Source organism: Canis aureus, chromosome 26, assembly GCF_053574225.1.
Source record: "Canis aureus isolate CA01 chromosome 26, VMU_Caureus_v.1.0, whole genome shotgun sequence".
Taxonomy (NCBI): Eukaryota; Metazoa; Chordata; class Mammalia; order Carnivora; family Canidae; genus Canis; species Canis aureus.
The window spans coordinates 38,837,332-38,864,606 of NC_135636.1; the positions used below are offsets into that span (position 1 = coordinate 38,837,332).

At 39.7% G+C, this 27,275-nt stretch overlaps 2 protein-coding genes across 10 annotated transcripts in view; one reads left to right on the plus strand and one right to left on the minus strand.

Moving 5' to 3' along the window:
* Window positions 1-23,629, minus strand: part of NCOA5 (nuclear receptor coactivator 5) — a 28,058-nt gene extending 4,429 nt beyond the window's left edge. For 2 of the 3 annotated variants that reach the window (XM_077873415.1, XM_077873417.1), the window contains exons 1-5: window positions 23,472-23,629; window positions 11,764-11,830; window positions 2,949-3,275; window positions 1,422-1,558; window positions 546-672 (exon numbers count right to left, since the gene is read on the minus strand). In XM_077873415.1, coding sequence (XP_077729541.1) covers window positions 546-672; window positions 1,422-1,558; window positions 2,949-3,275; window positions 11,764-11,801 — 629 coding nt within the window. In that variant the 5' untranslated portion in view covers window positions 11,802-11,830; window positions 23,472-23,629. The remainder of the gene's footprint in view (window positions 1-545; window positions 673-1,421; window positions 1,559-2,948; window positions 3,276-11,763; window positions 11,831-23,471) is intronic. The other variant, XM_077873416.1, reaches the window with a different exon arrangement.
* The window catches only part of CD40 (CD40 molecule), a 30,795-nt gene continuing 26,993 nt past the window's right edge, over window positions 23,474-27,275 (plus strand). For 3 of the 7 annotated variants that reach the window (XM_077873425.1, XM_077873426.1, XM_077873419.1), the window contains exon 1: window positions 23,621-24,007. Coding sequence is in view for 4 of the 7 variants with exons in the window: in XM_077873419.1 (XP_077729545.1) it covers window positions 23,900-24,007 (108 nt within the window). In the remaining 3 variants the exon portion in view is untranslated. Of the gene's footprint in view, window positions 24,008-27,275 lie in introns of all 7 variants that reach the window. The other 4 variants (XM_077873432.1, XM_077873422.1, XM_077873421.1 and 1 more) reach the window with 4 other exon arrangements.

A 27,275-nucleotide genomic window follows, 5' to 3' on the forward strand; every position in this document is an offset into this window, starting at 1 on the left:
AAAGCACCCTTCTCCTACCCTGTCCACATGATTCCATAGGCCCAACTGCACCTTTAGCTCTAGGAATGGGTACATGACCTAGCCCTGGCCAATCAAGGCATCCCAGCACTGCTGGTTCAAGGATGGGAGAGTGAACTAGGTCAGTCCAGTGAGAAACAGTTCCAGGCCTTTAGGTGGAAGCACTGGGAAAGAGAAGCTTCTGCTAAGATAAATGTCTAGGATCAGTGCCCTTCTGTCTTTTAAGGTAGAAAGCTTGTCCGAGAATGAAGGTGACTCAGAGACCAAGTCTTGATGACATGGTTTGAGACCCTGGATGTGGCCATATCTGAAGCTCCCAGTCAAGCAAACTAAAATTTCGCTTTGGGGCCAGAGCCAGTTTGTAATGGGTTTTCTGTTAAGCTATAAATGACATAACTCTGGGTGAACACAGGAGAGCAATGCTAGAATACACAGCCCAAATTCAGTGGGTACAACTGCCAAAGGAAGTTTTAATTTCTCTTCTAACCTTTCTCCTTACGCAGGAGAAATAGCCAAAGGATTCTTACTTAGTCTGCTTGTTGACCACAATCACAGAACAATCAACAGGCCTCTCAGCATCAAAACGTCTCTGGATTTCCTCAAAATATTGACGATAAAGTTCTTCTCTACGTCGTTCCTCACGTTTCAAACGCTCTGTAAGAAACCAACAAGGAAAACTGAAATATGGACTGTTCCTTTCTATAAAAATAAGTTACAGGGGGATCCCTGGGTGGCGCAGCGGTTTGGCGCCTGCCTTTGGCCCAGGGCGCGATCCTGGAGACCCAGGATCGAATCCCACATCGGGCTCCCAGTGCATGGAGCCTGCTTCTCCCTCTGTCTGTGTCTCTGCCTCTCTCTCTCTCTGTGACTATGATAAATAAATAAAAATTAAAAAAAAAAAAAAAAAAAGTTACAGGGCACCTGGGTGGGTCAGTGGTTGAGCATCTGCCTTTGGCTCAGGTCATGATCCCAGGGTGCTGGAATTGAATCCCCCATCGGGCTCCCCAGAGGGAGTCTGCTTCTCCCTCTGCCCATGTCTCTGCCTCTCTGTGTCTTGTATGAATAAATAAATAAAATCTTAAAAAAAAAAACCCCAAAACAGCATTATTTAAAAAAAAAAAAAAAATAAGTTATAGGCCTTATTGTGAATCCTGAACTATTTGTAGGCCAAGATCATAACATACACATTCTCTCTAAATTATTCTTCAGGACTTTCTAAAAATAGTTTGCATTTTGATGATTTACTTTTAAGCTGAATGATCCCTACACACTATAGCAGGCTATTTGTATTTCTTTTTCATGGAATGCTCCACCAAGTCATTAGTCCCTTTCCAGTTGGTTATTCATTTCCTGTTTCATTTATCAAGTGTTCTACCAGTAACAGAAATAAACTGCTGCTTTACCTTTTGCACGAGATTGACTTTCTGGGCCTGGAGGGCCTCGTCCATCAAAGCTATCTCTGTAGCGGTCAAAGTAAGCATCGTCCTTCCTCCTGCAATAGTCATCCATTCGCAGGTATCGGTCATAAGAGCTTTCTCTCCTGAAAAGTGGAAGAAATGCTCACAAAGTTAAAACTCACCTATGCTGTAAAACTCAGATACAGAATTCTTCAACACCCAGTCCCCTGTAAGGGAGCGACACAGTAAGGCAGGGCATATAGATTAGACAAACAAGGTCTGTGTCTGAAATTCACCACTTATCAGCTCTGTGGCTGTGACTGTGTTAACAGTCATTGCAAAATGACTGGGGTGGGGGGGGTCGGGATGTACAAAAAGCTCTCAGAATAGTCCCTGGATTAAAGTAAATGCAAAGTAACTGACAATTAACTATGGATATTAATTTTGATGTTTCTCCATCCCTCTTGCCTAAAAACCTAAAAGTGTTTTTTTAAAACTATGGTTTAAAATACATATATAAATAGTATTTCAAAGAAACACAAAGTTCTCATCACCCTGAGCAGAACACTCAGAACAGAAACTCTATACCCATTAAGCAGTAACTCTTCACTTCCCATCCCTGTAACTGCTAATCTATTTTCTGTCTATGAATTTGCTTTCTCTAGATATTTCATGTCAGTGGACTCCTACAACATTTGTTCTTTTGTCTGGATTATTTCATTTAGCATTATGTTTTCAAGATCATCCTTATTGTAGCAGGTGTCAGAATTACCTTCCATTTTACAGTATTCCACTGTATGGATATATCAATTCATCTCTTGGTGGACATTCAGGTTTTGTCCACCTTCAGCTACTGTGAAGAGTGCTGCTATGCACATTTACATACAAGTAATTGTTTGAGTACCTCTTTTGGATATATACCTAGGAGTGGAATTGATGGGTCAGAGTAATTCTGCTGTATTTGATTTTTTGAGGAATCTCCCACCAACTGTTCTTCATAGCAGCCACACTATTTATATGCCCACCAGCAACGTATGGAGGGTTCTATTTCTCCACGCCTTGTCAATACTTGTTATTGCTTGTTATTTGCTGTTGCTTTCCTTAATAGATGATTATAGTCATCCTAGTAGGTGTGAAGTGGTAACTCACTGTGGCTTTGACAATGCATTTCCCTGTTGACTAATGATGTTGAGCCTCTTTTCACAGACCTGCTGGCCACGTGTGTATCTTCCCTGTGTTTGTGCACTGCGAAAACGATTTGTGCTTTTTTCCCATCTATACAATGCTGCCTTTCATAGGTCACATGAAGAGATCCAGATTCATTCACTAAGCATAATTCATCAAACATTCACACATTTAGCAAATATTTATTGAGTAGCACATCTGCCACTTGCTAGACATTAGAAAAATAAGGCTGATAAAGTCGCTGCCCTCACAGAGCCTTCAATTAGTTCAGCAGAACACCCATAAAAAAGACTTACAAAAAAAAAAACAAAAAACAACAGAAATCCAAGCAGATGGCTATATATGTACCTGTACATGGGCTCTCGGGAGTCTCTCATATCTCTGTATCTGTCGTACATGGGATCCCGGTGATCTCGAAAATCCCTAGAGTCTCTTAGATCACGAAAGTCTCTAAGGTCCCTCATGTCCCGAGCATCCCGCATACTTCTGCTGTCTCTGTGATCCCGAATGTCTCTGCTATCTCTGTGGTCCCGCAAGTCTCGCGGATCTCGCATGGCTCTGCTATCCCGGGCATCCCGGCCATTTCTGCCATCCCTGGGCTCTCTCCTTGGACTTCCTCGGATTGGGGATCTATCACGTCGTGTATCTCGACCGTCTCCAAAACCATATGGATCTCTGTGGGAGGTAGCAAGAAGGAGCTAAGACAAAGAAATTGAAGGTAGCCAACCCTTCAGCTCTTTATTGGAGGAAGCCCCCACCCTCTCCAAGCATTTTTCTCTAAAACACGGCAGCCAAACAGTGAGAACATGACTAAAATTTGAAGACAGTCACCCAACTGGTCAGCAAATAAAGACTAGTAGGTTCCAGGATCTCAAAGGATTAGGACATCAAAAGAATAATGTATGACTCAAAGCCAAAGATTCTGGCAGGGGTCACAGTATTTGTCAGGTATCAGGGAGTAATTCAGTATTCCTTACACATGTCATGCTATCATCTCAATCTCCAGGTTTTCAAAGTGGAAGCATCTTCCCCCTAGAACCTGCTTTTCCCCACCAGACATGTTTGAAAGAGATTCTAAAAGGGGTGAAAGTTGGAGGGACATATGAAGACTCATGAAGAAAAAAAGGAGCAAATGCACAATCTCATACAAAGTAACAGTGATCAAAGTAGTTGTTCCTGAAGTACAGAAAACGTCATTTAAAATATTGAGCAGGATAATCAAATTAAGGGGGGATAAAAAGCACAACATGACACACGCAATAAAGTATAAAGACATTCAGCTTTTCTGTCTTCACAACGTAGTTACTGAGTAGTGGTCTCTCTCAATCTGAATTTAATGCAGAACCCAGTTCCTTTTCATTAATTTTTTTTTTAACTGTGAAGTCACAAATATGTTTGGGCCACTCCCATTCAATATTCCTCATAAGACATCCCACCCCACCAGAAACTCAGTCTCAAAATGTCTAAAATTCTTATTCGGGGTGCCTGGGTGGCTCAGTAGGTTAAGCATCTTAGGCTCAGGTCATGATCTCACAGTCCTGGGATTGAGCCCCACATCAGGCTCCCTGCTCAGTGGGGAGTCTGCTTCACCCTCTCCCTCTGCCCTTCCTGCTTGTGTTCTCTCTCTCAAATGAATAGTCTTTAAAACAAAAACAAAGAAACTTCTTATTCAACCCACTTCTTAGTCCCATTCCCAAATTTTTCACTTCTGCCGAAAATCATCTTTCTAGTTAACCAAGGCTTATGTTCTTGAAAGTCAATGTTGAAATGCTGATTCTTCCTTTCTTTTCCCCATTTAGTCAGTAGAATCCTTGTCACTTTTCCTTTTCATTCCCTCTGGATTCACAAGTATAACCCAAACCCTTATTTTTATGCTTGATACCAAGTTTCCAAAAAACAAAAACCCAAACCCAAAACCAATCTTCCAGATTTCAATTCATTCAACACATAAATACCAGATTAACCATCCCAATCTCCACCTGTTACCAATTGCAGCTTGACAATCATACTTCTAGATACCCCTCCCTAACAAATCTGGACCCTTCCCTACTATTGTTCTCTCATTTCCTGATTCAACCTTCTCAGTTTTGTTCTAATGATTTAACTCACATGATCCTATCTGCTTCAGGATTTCTATTCATATAGTTTTCCAACTTGTAATATTTTTCCTGTGCCTTCCTCTCAGGCAAGATCATGTCTCAAATCTTCCAAGAATCTCTAATCTCCCTAATAACTGCTGATTTTTCCTGCTGCTCAACTCTTAGAGCACTTACTATTTCTATTACTCATCTCTATCTGATATTTACCTTTTCACAATGTCTTCTTGTTTGACCTATTTAAGGATCAGCACCTGCATAAAATTTGCCCTTAAACTCCTGGACTTTCCCAACAAACATGCTCCTCCTCCAGTCATTTCCATCTCAGTAAATGGCACACCCACCTACTCAGTTGCTCAAGTCAGGGAACTGAATGTCATCCTTTCTGAAGCCCCATCCGCTCTTCCAATCACATTTGCAAGTTCTGTTCATTCTTTCTCTGAAACTGATTATCAATTCTGTCCACATTTCTTGACATCCATTAGCAATGCTGCAGGCCAATCCATAATGACCTCTCTCTCTAAAACCATAGCCAAGAGACTTCTACCATGGTGAAAGATTTCCCCATTTCTGCTCTTGCTCCTTTTCTAATCTTTCTCCAAATTATTCTAAAGTGATTTTTCAAATATGTAAAAACCCTTCACTGGTTTCCCACAGTATTGAGAATTAAATCCAAAATCTCTGGTAAGAAACTTGGCTGTCTTCTCAAACCTCATCCCCTCCAGTCCCAAGTTTACCACTATCTAGCCATGCTGGCCTTTCACCTGTAACTAGTCACGGTTTTTCCTGATGCCTCTACTTGGGCAGCAAGAACAGATCTGTACACATTCTCTAAGTCTCAGCATAGAGTATGTGTCTCTTACTCCTGATTCTAAGAGTCTAAAAGTTTATTTTCTGCCCTTAAATCCCGGCCACACTTTCTCATAGCACTGTTTTTACTTGTCATTCGTCACAATTTGACATATCTATTTACGTGTGTAACGGCTGTCTGCTCTACTAGACTGCGAGTCCACGAGGACAAGGATTGTCAATCTGACTCTCCACTATCAACCCACTATGTAAGTTTATAATGTCTGGCATGCAGCAGATGCCCCATGACTTATGTTGAATGAATTTTGCTCCTGTACATATTTCTATCACTGCACTTATCACACAGTTCTGTAATTATCTGTTTACATGGCTTCTCTACTAAAGAGTAAGCTTTCTTGAAGTCTTTGGATCTCTAGGACAACAGAATGGAGTTCAATAAATGTTTAAATTGTGAGCAGGCATCATTATTTGATTTATACTTTTGTCATCTGCCATGATTACATATATTAGGCAGCCATCATGATGCCATCAAGCTTGGTCGAAAGCCTCAATTTCACTTCATCCACATGGGCACAGCAAAAATAATTCAAACGCCAATTTTGGATCTATGAAAAGTTCTTGTACATATTTTAAGGCTCATAAGTACTCTTGATTTGTGGGAACAAACATATGGGAGACCAGGGAGTTTAGTACGTAATGTGGGACAACATTTAGGATCCTATGGGAAGGGATAACTGTAAATATTTTTGGATTAATGATCAGCAGATAAACCTGACTTGGGGAGCAGTCAGAAGTAGTCATTAGAAGTAGAATCAGATTTCAAGTGTTCTTGGCAATCAGGGATGAGATATAACATGAACCTAACAGACCAAAGACCACACACAAAGTCTTTCGTGGTGGAAATGAGGGGTGCGGATATAGATAAGAACACGGAGTCACAGCACATTATTCACAGCCTTAGGATAATTAAAAATGCCATACTGCTCTCATTCTTTTGAATCCACTGAAATACCTTACTTACCTGTCAGAGTCCATCCCTGGAGGCTGACCACAACCCTAGATTCCCAAAGTCTCAGTTCATGCTTCTAGTGCGGGAAGGCAAGCACTCCCTTTCCCTCAATGAATCTAAGTCCATGTGCAACAAAACTAATTCCCCCTCAATTGCCTTCTGAGTAAAATGTAGAAAAGATGATATTCACATGGGGGAGAGAACCAAAGGAATGGTGGAAGTAGGAACAGAAAAGATAATAATATGAAAAGGCATAGCTTTTCTCCTTTCTCCAAAAGAGGAGCAGTATAGCAGAAGCTGTTCTTCTAGAGACAAAAACAAAAAACCTTTTGGGGTCACTTTAGGACCCAAACAAAGAATTCCCCAGAACAAAAGCGCTCCTGCTGCTGGCCCCAACATCTTTCTCAAAACAAGAACCAGCTAATAAAAGGGAGGTACAGGGTGCACGATTCAGAGTGCCGCAAAGATGAAGCCTCTGAATGAGATGCTTGACCTTAGACAACAAGTGGGTTATAAAAAGCAAGTTTCTGGAGAATAGGTTCACAATCTCATCTCACGGCACCAGAGGTTTTTACTGGACACCAAATGCAGTGTACCCTCAGGTACCAGGTCACTAGAGGCTAAAAAGAAACTGAACCTTTAAACTGAACCAGTTACATAAATTTCAGCACCAGGGTCCACAAACTGAAGGCAGATGACAAACACTACTAAAGTAGTTATAAATTTCTCATCTATTCAGTTGAGGGAGAAAAGCCAAATGCTCTTTGCCTTGAGAGAAATACAGTCATATCATTTGGAAACATTTGAGAGGTAAGAGAAGAAGGGTAAAAGGAAAAGCCATGGCTCAGATGGTTAAGTGACATGCTTCTGGTAGAAATGCTTTTCTTCCTGGGACTAAAGAGGTATGCAGAGCACCAGGTATTTGAGAACCTAAAGAGTAAGAAATGACAGATGATCATCTTGGAAGACTGTGATGGACTTTGAACTTCTTTTCCTCCAGAGACTGAAACCACAAGCCCAGGATGGTGTCCTTTGGCCTTGGTTCTACAGAATGTCATGGAGGAGGGCCTCTGTCCTTTTTGTCGGCGTCTCCTTTCTGTTCACTGGAATATTTTCTTTGGGCGGGCCGGTTTTTCTTTTTTTGCTCCTGAAAAAAAATTCTTCAATAGTTCTTGGTACTTCTGTTCTGTCAGATACCATCCACAAATATCATTATCTAAATAGCTGGCTGCTGTGTGATGTTGATCCCCCACCACAATGGCTCCATGCTACTGTGAGAAATGGAAACAATAGACCTGTGCAGTATTTTGCCATTAGGTGCTGGTAGGATATGGGGTGCAATGAGATATCACACCTCACAGATCCAAGTTTTCTAAGTGTCCATGTTTCTCCCTAGGAAGCATGCTGATGATTTTCTTAAGCACAAATAGAAAAGTTTTCCGTTGGTAGAGGTGGCACTTGCTGAGAACTGAGTGCAGAGGTGATCGTAGCCTGGAATCGTAACTTGCGAGGCCCACCTAGAGCTAGTGTTGTCTCATACCCAAGGAGCAATTGGTTGTCAAAGGAATGAGCATTGTAGAGCAGATAGAATTCATCTTGAGCCACATAAGAAATTTGTCTATAGCTAGGATTTCTGATGAGCCAATCCCCGATGACTTTCACCAAAAGAGGCACCAAGCTTAACATCCTTAACACGTGGGGAAAATTCTCTGCAGAGCTTTTGATGTAGACAAATTGGTTCTATTTGCTCTTTTTTAATGTCAGACAGGAAGGTTTAGGAAATGCAGACTCTCACTTGGAGGCCACAACTGTGTAGGGGTATGCTCCAAGACCTGGATTGCCAGGGTGTTGAGCTGAAGATAGAAACTGAGAACATCTGAGGTACGACCAGAATCATGGTCCAGTGTTTGAAGAGGGTAAGGGCCAGTGCCTAGCATCAATGCTAGACAACTTACATGGTAACTAAGTAATGTTATTCAAGAGTCCAGTGAAGTGGTCCAAGGGTTAAATAATGAGAATTCCGGCCGAAATTTGATCCAGAGCAGATTCCTGATGCAGAGTTTTGTGCTTGGCTGGACCAATATTGTCAGAATTACACACTGACAGCTGGAGTCATTAGGGAGGCACATTACTGAATAGAGAGCAATGCCAGCAGAACTGTGGCTTAGAGACATTTGAAGAGGTGATAATCCTGTGAAAACTCCCAAAGATACTTAGGTGTTTTGACACTCAAGGTTAACGTCCAGCAAAACAAGGTGTTACAAAGGTCTTGCCAGAATACTTAGAAACAATTTTATTAAAAGGAGCAACACTGAAGACATAAAAATACAACTTAAGGGAAATATTTGCCACAAATATGCTTTTTTCCCCCCTGTGAACAATGCATTCCCTACGGCTGGGGACACATAAATGATTAGGGTTGCCAAAAGGCGGCAGTTTGGCTCTTGTCAACAGACTGGTATATCTGGAATTACTTCAAGGCTCTGACTGGAAGTATCCACCCAAAGAGTGATATCCAGTGTTCACCCTTAGAGAAATGATTCTTCCAAGCTAGTCATCCATCTTGCCTACTTATTCCATTTTATTTCTGCCCTATTAGTATCCTGTAAGAGACAATACATGATCAATGTGATGACAACAAAATGTTAGTGTTCTGTTTTGAGTACAATATTCAAATTTGTCTGGCTTAAGAGTTTTAAAATTTTTATTCTTAAAAGTAAAAAACTGGGACTCTCTACTCAGGTTTTAGATGAGGCTCAGAAGGGATTTTACTAAATGTGATTATCCTTCTTCCCTGAACCTGATTAATAAGCATGACTATATGACACTTCATCATGTTAAATAACATGCTGAGGAACCCAGTTAGGGACATAGCACCAAAGGGGAAGAGTGATTCTTGTTGGAAATTAAATTAGCCCAACTGTGCCTCCTATTGATTGTAAAAAAAGGCAGGAAGCTACTGCCCTATCCACATCCCAAACAACCTCATTTTAGAAATTATTTCCGAGGAAGGTGATATTTTAAAAGGTATATAAAAGTGACATATTTATATATCTGTAGGGAGAACATTTTAAAAATCCCCTCCAATTGTATGTTTTTTTTTTGGGGGGGGAATCTATTTAAAAAAAGAATAAAAGCATATAGCTTTTTCTTTCATTATAGATGAAATTATAGAGCTGCATTTTAAACTGGGATGAAATTAATCTTTTTAATTTAATGTCCTGGCAACAGCTATACTGGATTCCAAGCAGGGGAAATGGTTATTTCCTCAACATTGCCAATGTTTGTTGAATACTGTATTCAATTAGAAATATTAACAGTATTTAGCTAAGAATTATTAATAAGATGATATAAATCAAGAGCACAAACAGGAACTACTCTGTATTCTGCAATGTGCTTTGTTTTTTGTTATTTTTTGGGGAGGGGGGGTTGCTGCAAAAATACATAGACATTATCCAGAGATTATAAGCATCATGGGGACAAAAGAGGGGAGAGGATTTTACTATTGAAGTCAGTGTCTTTATAGTTACCAATTCCATACACCCTTCTGGTATGCTACCTAGTTCAGGAACACATCCATTGTGTGGAAACTGGAAACTGGATACACACTGGATCTCCTTTCAAGCCAGTTGGCAACCACAGCTTCCAATGAATGCCCCATATTTCAGACCATCTGATGTAAACTTGTAGCCCCCTGTATTCCATGTTTACTGGGGCAATGAGAAGCAACAAATATGGGACTTCCCAAGATCTACAGCATGATTTGGTGCAGCATAATGGAAGCAGACATTATATGGAACTGCTGAAGTTCTGCAGGATTCATTTAAGTTCTTCAGGATACTCACACATACCCACAAAATCAATCAACACAGTATTTACCTGCAAGCTACAGGTATTCCTTATGCTGTTAGAGAGAACAGAATACCAATGTGTATGCTCACTTCTGCAGTGAGACCAATGGATGGCCAGGGCATCCACTTGGTGGTTGTAGTGTAGCTGTAGTTATGGTGTCAGATTTAACTCCTCTGCACGGCAGAGTGCTCAAAGAATCCAACAGAAATCACTACCTTGCTGCTACAGTCTGCTTGAACTTCACAGAGCAGTCATGTCTAATCTATTCCTGGTAGCTTACAAAATACCCACCCTTTACATCCAAGTGGGGGCAACATACACCAAACATAGAGCAGCCTTTTCTCCTGTGAGGAAAAAAAAATAGATGTTTTTGTCTCAAAGGACAGCTGTATGTTATGTGTAAGTTAGTTGGGTATATTATTCCAGGTGACCTGTGGAGCTACCAGTACAGACTAGGATTCATCATACTGAGCAGTGTTCCATTCATTGTAGGAAATGTCGCCTACCATCGTATGTAGTTTAGATACGTAGTTTATTGTGGAAAACTGTTATTTTTACTGAGAGGCAAAAGCAAAATCCATACTGAGTATCCATTTGGGCCACCAAAGACACCAGATATGAAATATACCATATCTGTCTGCATTCCACACAAAAGTGCACACACTGCATCCACTTGTGTACTGTTGGGGAGCTAGTTTGGATACTGTATCTTTGGTGTAAATGGTAACGTTAATAAGGCTCTTCTTTGAGAGAAGGGGCCAATTTAATGCGTATCTCAAGGGTATACATCAGGACTACTTCTTTTGTATATGTTAAGGAAATGCCTTTTATTTCCAGAAAAGCTAAGAAAAAGGGAGACTTTTGAGAGTGGAGTGTTTTTGCCCTTTTTATTTCCCCTCAAATGGTAACCCAAGCATGCGAGCAAACAGGGGATCTGCAGCACAGGCACAGCAGCCATCTCTCAAGCAGCACTTTCCATAAACCTGGGTTAACATCTGGACCGGCAGCCATTTGGAATGAAGAGTCGAATCTCTGCTGCCCACTGCAGTGCAGCATGGCACACACCAACGACCCTGGGGCACTCCTCCTGCTGTGGAGGCTCCCAATGACACGTGAGCTGGGGACAGACAGAGGTTTATCCTCTTCCAATCGCCTGCAACTCATGTTGCAGGCTGAACTTGCTGGGTTTGTCACCGAAAACGCAAAGCTTCTCTGCATCTCCTGATGTATGTTTAAAAAAAGCAGCAAGGCCCTTCACACAAGGTTCATGTTCTTATTGTTTGCTTGAGCGTTTCTGATTTGTTGGGGGAAGAAAAGACCCTTGATGTACGAAGTTGGGCTTAACTCCCCAGAGCCCAACTCTCCCAAGGTAACTCACTGCTTCAGGGTACTTTACCTTCGTGTGGGGCTGGGTCTTGATGGAGCCGTATTCATATTTCTTCTTTCCGCTGCCTTATTAATATCTGAAAAGAATAATCAACCCATCTGTTCAATGCTACGGAATAAAAACAAAATCATCAGCACATTTCAAATGAAAGCAACAACAAAAAAACTACAATGACAACCAGATGGTGTAAGAAAATCCATTCAGCAGACACACTGTCACTTGGGCAATTTTTATTAAGTTACGGCAGTACATTGTCATGGTTTGGTAAGGAATATCCCTCAGTTTTCTGGCTAACACAATGCTTTAACACTCTGCCAAGTCCCAAACCTAACAACTGCCCCCTCCAAAAGTAGAAAAGGTTGCCTTCTAGACTTTGGAGTGTCAGCTGTAAGAATTTTTTTTGTGTGGGTGAGTACAGGACAGTGGGAGAGACAGAGTTAAAAAAAAAAAAAAGAGCAAAGGCAAATAATTCCATTTTATGTTATAAAGAAGAAACAGTTGGCTGTTGTCTTAAAACTTCCAATATGCCATGAAGCAGGGCCTACTTTTAATGTGCTCGGTGTTGCATCCCATTGGATAGAATGTTCTAGAATGAGATGTAGGAAAAAATTTTTTAATGAAGTATATTACAGGTTAGCAACTATAACCCTCACAGGTAAGTACCTAAGAATAAGAATTGGTATTTGGTTTGATAGTAAAACACTCCACATAAGAAGTTTTCATTAGAGAAATGTGGCATTTACTAATATGTAAGGGAGAACAGTGGAATCATACAAACTTACAGAAAAGCTAATTTATGTAGTTAAAGTCTGCTTGAGAAAAACAAATCTGCTTTGAAAAAATTGAAGTGAATAATAAAAACACCACATATAAGGAAGAACTGATGCAATATCTAAGGAAATGAAATGTACCAATCTATGCCCAAAGGTAACAAAGGCCAATTTTTATGCCTTAAAGAGTAATAAATGTATTAAAAATCTGAATCTTTGGTTGAATGAAGAAATGAAACTGTGTCCTGCTGCAGTATAATTTTGTTCCCCTTGTTCCATAGTAGGCAATTAGTAGTGTATTTAATGACATTAAATGGTATTAAGCACTCACATAATTAGAGTGCTTTAAAATAGTAATTATGTATTTAAAAAATTCCAACGGGAGTCCTATGATGTGAGATCACAGTACCCTGCTATGTTGTCAACTTTTGAGTTTCTATTCAAGTGAGAATGATCTTCAGTTTCATTTTAAGTCAGTTTCTATTATAATCTAGAAAAATGACTTCTGATAAACTGAAAGTAACATAAATCTAAGAGAAGCATATTTCACCCCAAGTTGCTTCTCATATTTTTCAATTAAGTAGACACAATGCTATCATCCTTTTATTTTAAAACGATCAGAAAATAATGTCTATATAGGACTTAGCCAGTACTGACTATGGCTTTGGTATGGCAAGTAGAACTTTCACTTACAACCCTGAAAGTTTGGCAATATCTGAATTACACATCATATAATGATAAATCTTATAGGGAATAATACCTAGTTCTCTTATGTGTTATTGTAGAGATTATCAGTTCAGGTTTAGAAGGGCCTACTAACCTAGTCTACTCACTTCGTACTGCTCTCTAATATGGGGTGACTAGGATTCAGAGGAAAATGTCATCTCTTTGATTAAATAGTTTTTAAAGTATCTTTGGAATACACTGAGGGTGGTAGGGGTGTGAAGATATCTTCTAAATAAGCACCATATCTCCCAGCAGGATTCCAAATACTATTAAATGGTCTTGTGAATAAAGAAAACTTCTCTAAACATTGACTTGACCTGAACATTTAGGTTACAGTACAGAACATATGGTACTATTTTAGTTGGCAAGTTTCTATTAATGTTATATAATTTGCCCATATGAAATGAAAAGGACTATTACACTGTTTAATTATATCCAGTTCTGTGAGCACCTACAAATAGGACTGGGGAGACCAATGTAGTCATGAATTACATACTTTTGGGGCAAAACTGGTTCTATTTAGAATGAATGAGGTAAATACTGTACTTTTTTTTTTTTTTTACTTTGAAGTTAGTGAAATTTTTTTGCAATTTTTGGCAAATTATTTAAAATTCAAAATTATTATATCTTTAAACCATTTGATTATAATTTGCTTCCTAATATGTATTTTCATCAAATAATCTAAAGCAATTAATTATATTTGGATAGTGTGGCTTATGTTTCCTCTGTAAAAAAAGAGAACTCTGAAACCATTTTCTTAATTTTTTTCTTAAGTGTCAAGTATTTGTTTATTCACCTCTATTTAAGAGTTATATACCTCCATTTTGGGTGAGATATGGAGAAAATAGAGACTTGGAAATTTCTGATAGTTTCACTGCCACCCAAAAGGACTGCTCAGGTTAGAGGAGGGTTGGGGGATGGGTTTCAGTGAGAGTTATGAAAACAATACTGTCATCACTATTAATCCTAATACACAAAAATATCCTAACACATGGTCACACAGAACTTTTGAAAACCTCTGAGTTCAGAAATGCAGGAAGAATAGAGAAGCTACCAAAAGAACAGATAACTTCAGGGAGCTGATCACAAAAGTGTAATAAAGATTTAAAGAGTCAAGGGGAAAAAACCTCTTGCCCCATCTCAATTTTTTGTCATAATGACCCATCAACTGGAAGGGAGGTTAGACATTCATTTGAGTAAGTTTCTCTTTGAAAATGTAAATATTGGAACTGGTAAAGGGGGCTTTTGTATTAATTAGATGAATCAGATTTTTACCTTCTTAAATCCTTTTAGAGACATATAGTCTACCTCAAGGAAATAAAAATAATATAAAGGAAAAGGAAAAAAAAAGACATAAAGTCAATTTGGGCACCTTTCTGGACATCTGGTAGAGAACCACAACTGGAATTTAATCAACGAGAGGATAATGGCAACTGTGATGCTTCTTTCTCCTCCTGCCAAATGGCCTTAAGATCCAAAGTCAGTCTCTTAGCACCTCTCTCACTTCAGCCTGGTTGGTACCTCTAGACTTTGTTAAGTAGATTAGCAAGGTGAATGCCATTCAAAAATCACCATCACTACAAGGTACTTTGGCCTGAATATCTTTTAAGTAGTCTTCTGAAAATAGTTAAAAGCACTTTTCAGGTAAGGATTTTTAGATAAGAAAAATACCAACTGAAGGAATCTACATAAAAGGAACAAACGAGAAAATAATCTAGAAAACATGTCACACAGGAAACGGTAGAGCTGTTTTAAGTCACAAAAGATTGGGGCAAAGAACTTTCAAAGAATGACACAATGCCTAATGTACTATTTTAGACTAATATGCTAGACAGGGTTCACACAACGGTTTTTGTATAATGCTATAAATAAAAATGCATGTTTCATTCATAGTACCAAAAACTGCTTTGCTCTATTTTTTAATTGTACTATCCTAAAAACTCTTTTCACCTTAAAATCAGTTTTTATCACAAGTTATCACAATGGAAAACCATAAGGACCATGTTAAACAAAGTGCAGTATGAATCGCTGTACTTAGTGACAGTACCACTGTTTGCAGTTGAAAGAATCCAGAAGCCTATACAATTTCAATAAGTGATTACGAATGAAATAAAATTCTCCAAAAGCTTAGTCGAAAACCAACTAACAATCAGTAATTACTAAATTGGAAATACGTGATGATAAAGATAAAGCCATTTAAAACACCATACTGGCAAGAAAGCGGTTATCACACATTAAACTCCTCAAACTGGGAGGGGAAAGGATTGGACTTTTCACTTAAACTGTATTTATGAAGATGATCTTGAGGTATATTTTAACATCAGGGATATGAAACCAGTTATACTGTCATGAGTCAAGGATAAGAGAATGCTCTGATTATGGTTTCTAAATCAATCCTTTAAGCTTACTTTAAAAACTATGCATTCCCTCATATTTGATTATCTCCTTCATTCTCTAATTAAAATAATTATTCTATCTTTAACTGTATTGAATTATTATTCCTATGTACAGGAATGGGAGAAACAATAACTTATATTTACAGAATGCTTATTCTGTCCCAGAGCCTGCACTAACAGCATCATGTGCATTATATCATCCAATCCTTTCTACAACTCTTAAAGTACTATTATGTTCTCTATTTTGCGAATGAGGAAATTTGATATTTAGAGAAATGAAGTGACTTCTCTTTGGTCACATGATGACCAGGAGGCTCAGAGCTAGGATTCAAATCCAGGTCTGTCTGACACCAAAGTGCTTAACCATTATGCTATGCTGCCCCAACAGGGAATGGAAAAACATGGTTTCCATTATTAGCACTTGCTAAGACTCCCTGATCAAAAACGACAGAACCTGGAAAAGGACCAGTCTATGCCAGTCACACCAATGTTTAAGTGCCTTAGACACCCAGCGGGGCAGAACTTACTTATTCAATTACCACTTCAATTTCTATCACCTCAAACTGCAGTTCACCCTTGAACAATGCAGGGATTAGGAGTGCTGTCCCCATGCAGCCAAAAAACTTCTGACTACCTAAAAACTTAACAATAGCCTATGCTGGGCAGCCCAGATGGCTCAGTGGTTTAGCACCGCCTTCCGCCCAGGGTGTCATCCTGGGGCCCCGGGGTCGAGTCCCACGTTGGGCTCCCTGCATGGAGCCTCCTTCTCTCTCTGCCTGTGTGTCTGCCTCTCTCTCTCTGTGTCTCTCATGAGTAAATAAATAAAATCTTTAAAACAAAACAAAAAACAATAGTCTGTGGACTGGAGCCTTAATAATACGAACAGGTGATTAACACAAAATTTTTTATGATATCTGTATTATATACTGTATTCTTATAGTAAAGTAAGCTAGAGAAAAGAAGATATTATGGAAATCATAAGGAAGAGAAAACACATTTATGGTACTGTAAAAAAAAAACACACATATAGGTGGACTTCTGCAGTTGAAACCCAGGTTGTTCAAGGGTCAACTGTACAATGTTTCTGGCTTTGCTCCTGATATTCTATTCACTTCAACACTTCAGACAAAAATTCTCTATCAACATTTAATTTCCTGCCCTTTTTATTTCTTTCGAGGAAAGACCACTTGCCTAATCAGCATATCTGAGTTCTAGTCCTAACAGGGGCAAGGGATGGTTAGTCAACCTGATGAAATGGATATTCTACCTGTGTTGGTTATGTGGATTCAAGGAGAACATCAGCTAAGAGAAAAAACTCACTAATTAGGATTCACAAAGATTGAGCTAATCCAAACTAGTAACAGTCTGAGCTATAAAAAATGTAATATACAGGTTTATTTAACACAGGTAAAATTTCAACTCAACTGTACAAGTAGAGATCCTTACAGAACTAAATTAACACACTTGAAAGGACAGCTTATAATCAGCTCATCAAATGCCTCTAGGCCTACCATGTGTCACACTCTGTACTAAGCCTTACACATATGGAAATAACAGGACTAAAGTCTCTGCTTTAAAGGAGTTCACTGTTTAATAAAGGAGAGCGGGACATATACACGGATAATCATAATATAATCAAAAGTTGGTTTATAGCAAAGACAATGAAGGCCTGTATATGTGGCAGGGGAGAAGAAAAGGGCAGACAGGAGATTGGAAAAAATAAGGGGTAGGAGGTACATGGAGGAGTAAGGGATGGCCTAAAAAGAAACTGAATCCTGAAGGATGAGGAGTTTACCCGCAAGAGAGAAGTCATTCCAGCACATGTAAAGATGAAGGAATGGTGTGAAGAATATAATTAGAAAAACTAAAGGAAGTGTAACGTAGGGAAGAGGGGATAGGAGGAAGAAAAGAGAGTGGAATTACAGATGCAAGCCAGAGTTAGAGAAAGGTCACAAAACACTTTGACTTTGAAAAGGAAAAAATTGGTGGCAAGAGGGCTTGTGTAAACTGAGCTACCATAATAGAGTCTCAGTAAAGCCAAATTAATGAAAGCTTCCTATATGTATATTATCCAGAAAAGGGGGTTGGGAGGATATAAACCTAAGACATTCAAAATATTGCCTATTATACTGATGTTTTTCAAGGGTCACTGGTTTGACAATCAAGGAAAGAGATACCAGAAAAATGTCTAAAAGGTTACAATTTTACCTTCAGTTAAGGAATATTAAAAAAACTTAGGGCCAGAGTCAGTAATTAATTGCTAACAATATTAGCTTAACCTACTGTTCAGGAAGAAATTGACAGCCAAGCACTCTTCCTTATTTTTTTCTAGTACTTTTTTTTTAAGAAGTGTGATAAAAAACATATAACATACAATTGATCATATTAACTATTATTTTTTAAAAGTAAGCCCCAGTGTGGGGCTTGAACCCACAATCCCAAGATCAAGAGTAGCATGCTTTGCCGACTGAGTCAGCCAGGTGCCCTTCACATGAACTATTTTCACATGTACAGTTTAGTATGCTGAGTATATTCACAGTTGTACAACAGATCTTCAGAACTTTTTCATCTTGCAAAACTAAAACTCTTTATACCCATTAGTTTCCCATGCTCCCTCTCTTCATTTATATATATATATATATATATACACACACACACACACATTTTTTTTCATTCTTCACGTCGCATTCCTTTAATGAAGATATATCAGCATCACCCATGAAGTTAAACGTTATTCTCAGACCCCATCTCAAACTTTGAGAATCTGAGGATGAAGTCTAGGAATCTGTATTATAACAAGCTTCTCAGGTGATTCCTGGCAAGTATTTGGGAACTGTATTATCTATTTATCCCTTTAGCTTATGCATAACATATACTCAGATCCTCCATTTAGAAACCTCTTTAACTCCTGTATTCAAGGAGTAATAACCCATAAACATAATGTTACAAAGAAAATGTCATGACAATGGCTAAAATCTGTCAAAGTATAACCTTTGAAAACAATATAGAAAACATAACTACATTGCTACCTCCAAAGGAAATGGAATCATCAACCAAGTTTCCATTGTAATAAACGTAGTAACAATGTCCAATTATAAGGTCAGCACCCCCACCCACCAAGGAGGAGTGTGCACCAACAACTCTTTAATTTCATCTGATAGTTTAAAAAGTATCCTGAGAACTTAAGCTTCTTTTCCCAATTAGCTAGTTATAAAATAGCAAGAAAAATATTAACCACTGAACTTGCCACTTTTTGATAGCATAATATCCACTTCTTTGAATGGCAAACTGCCAACTAAAGTTCTGTCTGAATTCTGCAGATTGTTTTGCTGGCAGAGGCTAAAACTCCTGCTTCTTCTGAGGCATTTGGTTTTCATATCTAAATGCATCTCTTTGCAAGAAGAGAAAAATGGTCACACACATAATTTCATATCTACACCACTAAAAGCAAAGTGGGTCAAATCTAAATTTAATAAGCCGACCATGGAATCTTGGTAGGTCTGCTTCCTTTGTTCTCAAGAAGGTGAAAGCATCCTATTGATGTGAATAGAAGGAATTAAAATACTGAAAACTACAGATATTCTAACTATTGCTATTACCTCTCGAGTTCAAACTATAATGCCAAAGAACATTTTATAGTTAAATTACAGTTTTGCTTAAAATGTATACCCAACCATAAACCAGAGTTGCCAATTCTATTAGTAATCTGGGATATAAGTATTACTAGATTAGTACTAGAATCTGCTGTTTCCAGTGAAAACTCATTTTCTAAAGCCTAAATCAGGGGTTCTTAAAACTTTAATGTGCATAAAAACTGCAGGGGTTGCTTCTGAAAGGCAGATACCTCAGGCCCCACCTCAACAGACTGGTCAGTTGAGGCGTTAGAGAGCTGTATACTGATATGTATTTTCAACAAACTGTTCTAGTGACTCTGACACTGTCCTAATATAAATTTTTCAAAGAAAGGTTCAGTTTATAATCTAAGTTTTTGTACTGAACGAAAGCATATTTTTCCTTTTTCTTTTGGATATCAAGAATAATTTAAGATTATTCTTGATATCCAAAAGATAAGATTTAAAAATAAATTTCTTATATCCTCTCATGGTAAATACATGTTACTACTACCTCAATCTCCAAATGCATAATTAAGTATACTCATTTAAAGTCAAATTATTCATAATTCAAAGTTCTCCAAAGCTTGCTCACTAACTGCAGGATCAACCTAATCTTTAGCAATTCAAGCATTCTCGATCCAAACCAGGAGACCACTCAAGACATTTTATACAGCTAAAGTTCTAAAACATTCTGCTTTATAAATTCTCCAATGCAACTTAAGTTGCCCTGATCCTTGCCTAAAGTTGTTGGTCTTTATGTAGGTCAACAATAATGTTTTGAATATGAAATAAGGGGAAAAGTTCTGATTCTTTGGAGAATTATTTTCTTAACATAAAAGTAATTAATAATGAGCACTGGGTGTTATATACAACTGATGAATCACCGAACTCTACCTCTGACACTAATAATACACTATCTGTTACTTAATTGGATTTAAATTAAAAAAAAGAAAGAAAAAAGTAATTGGTCTAGTTGACCTATTATCTTAGTTTTTTTAGTGATAGGATAAAGAATGAAAATGATCATCCCTATAAATATTCATATCTGGTGGTAATAAAACCACCATTTAAAAAGCAGCAGGCATGCTGGTATTATATATTTAGCTGTCAGTATACTTCATATTTCTCTAATGTGCTGCTGCTGCAGACAGTGGCCTTATCCTGATCCTTTCATTAACACTTCTCATTAACCAAAGTAACATAGAGGGTAATTTTCTGTTGGTCACTGCCCTTTTAACTTCTTGATAGTTTAACTCTGCTTAAGCCAAATAGTCTAGAGAAACGTGTATGCTATTCACAGGACAAATCTTTTGGCACAATAAAAGCTGACTGAGCTTTAAAAGCACTTGTCTCAAAGACACATGATAATCACTAGTAAACCACAAGGTATAGAGAGCAAACAGTGCGGCAGAAAGAATAGTCCATTTGGGAAAACACTAGGATCTAAAGATACATACAGGATAGCAAGAAAAGAGGCACCAATAATATCTTCCTTTCTTGGACATCTACAGTGCATATGTTGGGCATATTAAAGTTCTGGAATAAGGACACTTCTTAATCTCAATATTTCTCAATTTTGCTTGACCACAAAATCTTTTATCTTCAGTAGTATCTTGAATATGTTCTATAAATACGTGATTTGGACAAAAAAAATCTAACTTCTCTGTGCCATTATTTCCTCATACACAAAAAAGATTCAATAATAATACCTCACCTATCTCACAAGATTGGTGGGAACAAATGAGTTGGTACTGTAAACCTGCTTTGTAAATCATATGCACTGCTGGATCTACGTCATCATTACCATTAAGATTAACAGTTTAGGAGCTGCATTTCATTCTTTACGTGGGGAGTCAAAAACAAAGAAACAATGATAGTTGAAGGGAATAAAATATTAAATACATCTCTTCCAGATTTCTCATTCTTAAAAGCACAAGTGATTCCCAATACTTCTCACAGTAGTAACAAGCCATACAAAGGCACTGCCATCTGCAGGCCATAGGGATGGAATGCTTTGCAATAGTTATTAAGAATGAAGTTTCAAACCACAAGGCACTCTTTTTCATCACACCTCTAAAACTTCACCAAAGGACTTAGCTTTTGAGCACTGGCAGACTGAAGCTCCATTTGCTGAAGTTCTGAAATGGACTTGAGTAAAAAATTCTCATTTCTTTTCTAAACAGGACCGATGCTGAGAAATGTGAAGAAAATCATCCTAGCCTTATTTGTAAGTTCTACATTTTGCTCTTACCAAAGTAACCCCAAGGAATGTGGATTTTTTTTTTTAAACTGTTGAGAAAACAACACCTGAATGGCCTAAAAGCACACTTCTCTGAGTTTCCTTTCAATGGATTAAAGTAAATCTGCTCTCTCACACAGAAAAACAGTTTATGAACAGGCCATACAAATAGAACAGACTGTTTACAGAAATAAGTTAATCTGTCAATGCCTCCCTTTCTTTGAAAGATCTAATTAGCTTTATTCAACAATTCACCAATTGACAGCATCTGATCTAGCAAGTACAAAGGAGCTCCTAAATCCTTCTTTAAATGCGTGTTCATTGGCATGTGACATTGAACAACCTGCACCTAGAAAAATTCCTTCCACTGGGCCTTGAAATATGGTTTCTCCAGCACATTCTACATGGAAAGCTAGTTTCTATGTTTTAGGTTAAAAGATCGTATCAGAGGTTTCAAAGAGTATCTGGAGAGTGACAGATGAGCTAAAAGAAAGGCAAAGAAAGTAGAGTATAGGAAGAAATAGATGTTAAACGGCCAAGAGATCCCCATTACTCACAATGCAAAGAGCTTGGGCTTTACTGGTTGGAAAAAGGCAACATGAAAGTTAGTTTTCACACCCAGACTGACTCATACAAACATTAAATCTGGAGTTGTCAAAAACCAAAACTGCTCCATCGTCATTATGCAGAAACTGTCAGGTGGTTACCACACCCCGCAACGCTACAAAAACACTGAGGAGGCACACCGGGTGCACTTGAGCTGAAGTTCCTGCGGTTCCCTGGGACTACGGATTGTAAATCAACAATGAGAACGGCTTACAACGAAGAAAGCCTTATAATATTAATTACCATCCCCGAAGATCCTGGGGCATTTCATGGAACCCGCTATGCCTCCGGGAAAAATTCTGTGCACAGAGCGAAAGCCAGGACCACAATTAACCCCATACTCCTTAGGGCAGCGTTTCCCAAAGCGTGGAACGCAGAATAATTTCAGGAGGAACAAGGACGCACTGTTTATTTTAATAGATAGGTATTTATTTTGTTTATGAGCATTAGAAAAATAACTGGCTTTCCATTATACGGCTTGTGATTTACGTTTCCACCTTAAATTCATTTAAGAAGGAAGAAAAAGTCGGTTTAAAAGGAAAAAAAATTAACATTTGGTAAATAGCAGTACAGATGGTACACGGACAGAAAGGTGCAACGCGAGAGACTGAAATTTGGGAAACGCCGTCCTTAAAAAAAAATTAAAAAAAAAAAAAAAAAAAGCCCCCGGCGGGTTGTTGGGAGCGGAGAGTGCCCTGGGTCAGGAGACGGAAGAGCCAGCGTACTGGGGCGCCGGCGCTCATTTCCGCGGTAACCTCGGGCACAGTTTGTGGGCCCGGGGTCCGCGTTATAAAAGGAGTGCGGGTATCACCCAAGGAGACAAGGCGCCTCGAAGATGCTGTCAGGGGGCCGCGGGGCGGCGGCGGCGGCGGCGGCGGCGACGGGGCCCAGCGCTCGGTTCGCCGCGCGGCGCCCGGGAGAACGCCCGGAGTGGCGGGCCGGGCCGCCTGTGTCCGAGTTCGAATCCCGACCTGCGCCACCGACTCGCTGAGGACCCGCAGGCGAACGACTTCACCATTTCGAGAAACAGGCGCGGGGTGTGCAGGCCTACCCTACAGAGAAGCTCGGAGAACTACTGCCGGCGGTTCGCGCGCAGAGAGGCGGGCGCGGCGCGGCGCCGCCCGGACCCGAGCCCACCACGGGCCGCCCCGGCTGGCCCGGGCCTGGGCTTGACGGGAGCCAGAGGCCGCGCCCCGCACCGGGCATGCGCAGCTCCGCGCGCACCCGGAGAGGAGCCGAGGCCGCGGCCGCGACAGCGCGTCGAGCGGGCCCTCCCGCCTCAGCCTCCCGGTCCGGCCCGGGCCCCCTCAACCGCCTGCCGTGAGCCCCACGCCTCGGCGGACGGCCACCGCTTCCCGGCACTCACCGCTACCAGCGCGGCGGGCTCCCGGCCGCTCCTTCGCCTCAGGCCCGCCCCTGCCGCCTCCACCTCAGCCCACCTGCCCGCCGTAGGACAAAGGCGCCACCAACCGACCGGCGCGGGCACGAGGCAATGGCGGCCGGGGCGGAGAGTGGGGGCAGAGGGCGCGCACGCAGCGGCAGGCGCGGCAGTGTCGCAAGAGCGCGCGGGTTTATGGCAGGGCTGAGTTGGGCGTCAATCTCCTTGGCAACGAGAGGGGGAAGTGGCTCCCCGGCGGCGGTTGGGAACGCTAGGGGTTGCCTAGTAACGGCGTCCCCGGCTAAGGCTGGGTCCACGCTCCGTCCCTTCCGTCCGCCACGAAAGGCTTCGCCTTTCTTCTAATTTTTGGAGCTCTTTCCATTCTAACTGTGGAGATAGGTCACTGAAATCCTAAAATGTTTTTCATAAAGCGAAACAGAAAACAATGTGGATGTGTGTGTTGGAGAATAGTGTATACACATTCCTGTAAATTCCGGATCCCAAGGAACAAAGAGAGCAGAGAGGTAGAGAAAACGTTTTATTTAAATTTACATCTAAATAGGCTGTGTACCCTACTCGTTTCGCAGACAAGGGGCAAAAGGCTTCTGGTGATCCAGTTACAGGTTCTTTTGGAATTATTTCTTCCTGCAATATTTATTCAATGTCAAAAATAAATTTCCTGTGAAGCATGTAAAATGCTGTATTGTTCATTTAATCCCTAGAATAATTTATCAGAGGGAGTGGAATTTGCTCACACAATTGTAAATACACTTTATTAATCGCAGCTATTGCTCTATGAATCAGGTAGGGTTTTTTGTTAGCCAGGATATGCCTCAGACCCCATGGGGGGGGTCTACGGGGGGGGGGGGTCTAGTTATTCTCCTGGTGAATAGTGCATGCCAAGTAAAAATAGTGGCTGCGGAGTTGGAATGGCTATGGGAACTCAGATTTCTTTGATAACCACTCATTTTTTGCCCCCTTCACTCATTTGCTCACTGAATGTTTATTATATACCTACTAGGTGGCCCCATGATTTATTAGACACCAACTTTCCAAGCACCGTCAGCAGCAAATGCAAACCCATCTCTGCTATCTTGGAGATTACTGCCTAGCAGAGAGAGAGGAATTAGGTGAATAATCACACTTGAGTGTATAGTTACAAACAGTAAGTACTTGAAGAAAAGAAACAGGGACACACCGTATTGTCTAGTTTGTCTCACCTGTGATGAGCGCAGGGTGTGCCTGATGCCTATGGACAAATGGTCTTCGGGTACTTAAAAATTCATAATTCATCATGGCACCCAGGAAAATGGAAGCTGAGTGGTTTTTCCCACCTTTGCTGAGAGCTCCTGGAGCCAGATAGGGGCATATACACCCAGGGTTTTGTTTTGTTTTGTTTTTCTTTACTTTTCCCCAGGTCGTTCACTCACTGTAGGTGAGAAGTCTCAGGATTTTGTGGATTTGCCTGCTTTCCTGGTATCCTTTTCTGGGCACGTGACACACTTGACACAGTTCAGAATCTTCTGTTTCTTTCCTCGATTGCTCCTTTTTGATGTTTATGCCATAAAGTATGATTTTTCATTGTTTGGCTGAATTGATTAATTCCTTTAATTTTCTGGTATCTCTAATTATTACTATTTTTCTGGTTAGATATACAGAGACAGAGATTTTTGTGGCCCAACTTCATCTTCCTATCTTTTCTCACCCAGAAAATTTCACATTATATTAGTTATTATTCACATCCATCCATGAGATAGGTGCTATATAATTTGAACTTCAAAAATTCCTAAACATTTCAAACGTACATTAAAAGTACATTAAAAAAATATAATACATACCCTTCTACTCACTGCTAAGACTCTCTTCCCATTTCCTTGCTCTCCCTTCCCAAATAATCACTCTCCTGAAATACATTCCGACATATATTTTGTACTTTTATTATAAAGGTGTATCTGTATATCAATATATCTTCAATCTGTATATTATTGTTTAATGTGTTTAGATATATTTTATGTATCCTTTCCCAACTTTTATCTTTTTAATTCTGTTAGGTTTTCTAAATTTAACTGTGCTGAGACCTATAACTAGTTTTGTGGCCCGTGGATCAGCAAGGAGCATCAGTAACAGCTGAGAACTTGTTAGAAATGCAGAATTTCAGCCCTACCCAAGAACCATTGAATCAGAAAACTTCAAGGGTAGGACCCAGGGGTGCCTGAGTGGCTCAGTGGTTGAGTGTCTCAGTGGTTGAGATCATGCCTCAGAGCATGATCCTGGGATCCAGGATCCTGGGATCCAGGATCGAGTTCCACATCAGGCTCCTTGCAGGGAGCCTGCTTCTCCCTCTGCCTATGTCTCTGCCTCTCTCTCCGTGTGTCTTTCATGAATAAATAAATAAAATCTTTAAAAAAAAAAGGGTAAGGACCCAGCCATTTGCCCTTTCCCAAGCCCTCCTTGGTGATTCTGATACATCCTAAAGTCTGAGAACTACTGCTCTAATATATACATTTTATTTGCTATATAGTATTTTATTGTATGAATCAGCCATAGTTTGTGTATCTGTACTAAGAAACAGATTTTCCTTCTACTACAAAGTGTACTACACTAGTACATACCCCCTTGGAATATGTGTGAGGATACACCCTTAGGAGTGGAACTGCTGACTTTGTAGTATATATTACATCTTGAACTTTAGGAGGTTTAGCCAGACTGCTCTCCAAAGAAGTATTAATGTATACTCCTACCAGCAGTGTTCAAGTATCATTTCTAGATACCCTTATCAACTTTAGATACTTTCAGACTTTATTCATTCACTTATTTTTGCTTATGACTATAGATATGCAATGATCTCTCTGTTCTTTTAGTCTTAATTCTCCTGAATTTAGTGATGTTGAGCATATTTTCTTACAGGCTATCTAAGTTACTTCCTTTATGAGCCCCCTGTTGATATTTCTAGACCATTTCCATTGGGTTCATTTTTGTTTTCTTTATTGGTCCACAGGAGTTGTTTACATATTCTGGATACCAATCTACTGTTAGGATTAGGTCTTCTCTGTCATTTTACTTTATTAATGGTGTCTTGTCATTCATAAGTTTTGCTGTTTAATGTAATCATATGTTTCAACATTTCCCCTTATGGTTTGTGGTGTTCTGGGTCTTGTAAAAGAATTCCTTCCCTTTCCTAATGTCATTTAGATAGTCTCCTTGGCAAATACTATTATTATGTCAGTTTTCCGGGTGAGCCAGTTGAGGCACAGAGAGCTAATATAGCTTGCCTAAAGTCACAGAGCAGTAGAGGTGAACAACTTGGGCTCTTGACCTCCAAGTTGCACTGCATTCCATGGTTTAGGAACTTCTTGCTGTCTTGCTCTGGTAATGTCTCATGAGAACACTTCTTAGCCTTTTCTGTAGACACAGAAAGTGTGCAGAGCTCAGATGTGCTGACAGTTAAGTGCAATTCTCATTTACTACATAATGAAGCACTATGGCTCTAGACTTCAGGATTTCTAAAAATATTTTTCAAATATTCAAATAATTTCAGATTTACAGAAAAGTCACAAAAAATAGTACAAAGAATTCCTGAATGTCCTTTGCCAAGATTCTCCAAATATTGAACATTTTACTTTGTTTGCTTTATAACTTTCTACATGAGTGTTATTTCCTCTGTGTTATTTCTATATCGTCTAATCCACAGGCCTAATTTGAATCTCACCAGTTGTTCCACTAATGTCCTTTAGAGCAAAAGAAACAATTTGTTTTTCTGGTCCAGGACCCAGTTTAGGGTTACATGTTGCC